General features: G+C 35.4%; 1 protein-coding gene across 1 annotated transcript; it reads left to right on the top strand.

The window, feature by feature from the left end:
- Positions 1–408: 408 nt before the first annotated feature.
- LOC110279925 (uncharacterized) lies at positions 409–2,044 on the top strand. The gene is made up of 2 exons (XM_021140197.2): positions 409–1,621; positions 1,865–2,044. The coding sequence occupies exons 1-2, from the start codon at positions 562–564 to the stop codon at positions 1,873–1,875; spliced, it is 1,071 nt and encodes a 356-aa protein (XP_020995856.1). The 5' UTR covers positions 409–561; the 3' UTR covers positions 1,876–2,044.
- Positions 2,045–2,357: the final 313 nt, after the last annotated feature.

Genomic DNA, 2,357 nt, shown 5'->3' with positions numbered 1-2,357 from the left:
AGTCACCTAAGCGTGGCAAAGACATCTATATATAAAAAAATGAAGTCGATAAATACAAAAAAAAAGATAGACTAAGAAAGAAGAGAAGGCACAACGGCAATAGAAACGATAGAAGAAGAAAAAATATGAAGTAAGAAATAGAGAAAGAAAAAGAGAATAATAGAATAACTTTATTATTTAAAGTTTTTTTGGTCGGTTCTTTCTTAATATAATTTCTATTTGATTTTTTTAATAATTTTAATATAATTGATCTTTTTGTTAATTAAAGTCTTTCAATGGTTTTGACAAAATTTTTTCTTTGTATTTTTATTTTTTTAAATTTATATTCTTATTAAAATTTTCTATAATTATTTATAGGATTGAACAAGTAATATAATGACTTGGGACGTTCGACTGGGATTATTCTGATAATTATGGGTACTATCCGGGCAAAAAATGGCACCTGAGAAAATTGTGATTTGTAATAATAAGTCCTAGAAGAACAGGGTTTAGGGTTTTCTGCAGAATTTTGATCCAAACTGGCATAACACAAAGGTGAGTTCAGTTAATTACAACACTCAAATGTCTCAATTTCTCATTAAAATCATTTCTCAACCCAAACTCTATTCTTGTATCAGCAATCCATGGCCATGGCATTCTTTGAGACTATCCTCAACCCTTTCTTCTTCTTCTTCTTCAAGTTCCAGAGGCAATTCTTTCATTGTCTCATACCTCGTCGGAACTTGTGGGTTCTCACCAGAACGCGCAGTTTACATTTCCAAGCGCTTCAGCTTCGAAACAAGCGATAAACCAGATGCAGTGATTTCGTTCATCAAGAATATCGGTCTCTCCCAAACGACGACGTTGAGAGTCATCCAATCTCTGCCCCAATTACTCGTAGCAAACCCTAAAACTCTTCAGCCAAAAATCGATTTTTTCAAGTCCAAAGGGTTTTCCTCCTCTGACATATGCAGGATCATAGAAGGCTGCCCTTCAATCCTCACCCGAAGCTTGCAGAATGAAATCGCTCCCTCCTTCGATTGCTTCGACGCCATGTTTCAGTCTAGGCACAAGCTCATAAAGGCTGCTACCGGTTATTCTGCTATGCTGTATGATTTTGCAAGGTTTACAGAACCTAATATAAAGCTTCTTAGAGATGAAGGAGTTGCTGAATCACATATTGTTAGGTTAATTCAGTACTACCCCAACCAATTGAAGAATAGCCCTAAGAAGTTTAAGGAGGCATTGCAAGAAGTTAAGGAGATGAAGTTTGATCCCTTGACGTTTCAATTTATTGTGGCTATTCACGTGAAGACAAAAATAGGAAAATCCACATGGGAAAGAAAGGAAGGAATTTATAGAAAGTGGGGTTGGACCGATGCCGATATTATCACAGCTTTCAGACGCTGTCCGTGGTGCTTCGCCAGCTCCGACAACAAGATTGAAGCAGTCATGGATTTTTTGGTGAATCGATTGGGTTATGCATCTTCTTCTGTTGTTAAGTATCCGTTGATATTGTCCATGAGTTTGAAAAGGAGAATCATTCCAAGGGGTTCTATTTTTCTGGTTTTGCAGTCTAAGGGTCTGGTGAGGAAGCTGGGCTTGGCTTCAGTGTTTAGGATTAATGAAAAGACCTTCTTGAGTAAGTTCATCCTTTGCCAGAAGAAAGAAGCTAATGATCTATTTAAGTTGTATAAGTCTAAATTGGCATAAGACTATAATGAATGAAGTAATGACAAACCTTCTTACTGAGTTTACATCTTTTGGTAACCAAGCTTTTATGATTCTTGGCCCCATCTCAAATATGCCCAAGCTTATGTTGCTTTTCTCTCTTTTGATTGATGATAGTCTCATTGTGGTTGCATTTGCTGTGTCATGTAAACAGGTGCGCTTTGATTTTTTGGTGCAATCATTCATTGATTATGTTTCTTAAGGAAGATATCCATTGTTGTATAAAATAGGAAGTTGCAAGTTTAGTCTGTACCATTGATATAAGACATTCTCATTTTTTTCATCCGATTGGTTGTTTAAGAATTCCATCTAAGTAATAATTAATTCTTATATAGATTATGTTGTTAAGATCTGATTTGGCTTCTAGAGTTGGACAATTTGAGGTTGGACGACATTGAATGCTTTCAAGATTTGTTTCAGTTTTAGGTTTTAGATATTCCATTGAAAATAGAAATGTATGAAGGCTGTCTATGCATTGGAATAGACAAGAATGAATAGCAATGGACTGTAGTATAGCTTCTCCCCTAACCCTCTAACACTATCAAAGTAAAACTTTGTGAAATCTTGATGGACATGGATCAAGATTGCAATTTTGATACCATTGTTAGCCAAAGAGTCAATATTGAAGTTTGTATCAGAATAAGTTG

The sequence above is a fragment of the Arachis duranensis genome, chromosome 4, assembly GCF_000817695.3.
Source record: "Arachis duranensis cultivar V14167 chromosome 4, aradu.V14167.gnm2.J7QH, whole genome shotgun sequence".
Lineage (NCBI taxonomy): Eukaryota > Viridiplantae > Streptophyta > Magnoliopsida > Fabales > Fabaceae > Arachis > Arachis duranensis.
Note: the sequence above shows the minus strand (reverse complement) of the source record. Positions and strands in the feature narration are given on the sequence as shown.

Coding starts and splice junctions, on each gene's coding strand:
- LOC110279925 (XM_021140197.2), top strand. CDS start 562: ATGTCTCAATTTCTCATTAAAATCATTTCTCAACCCAAACTCTATTCT.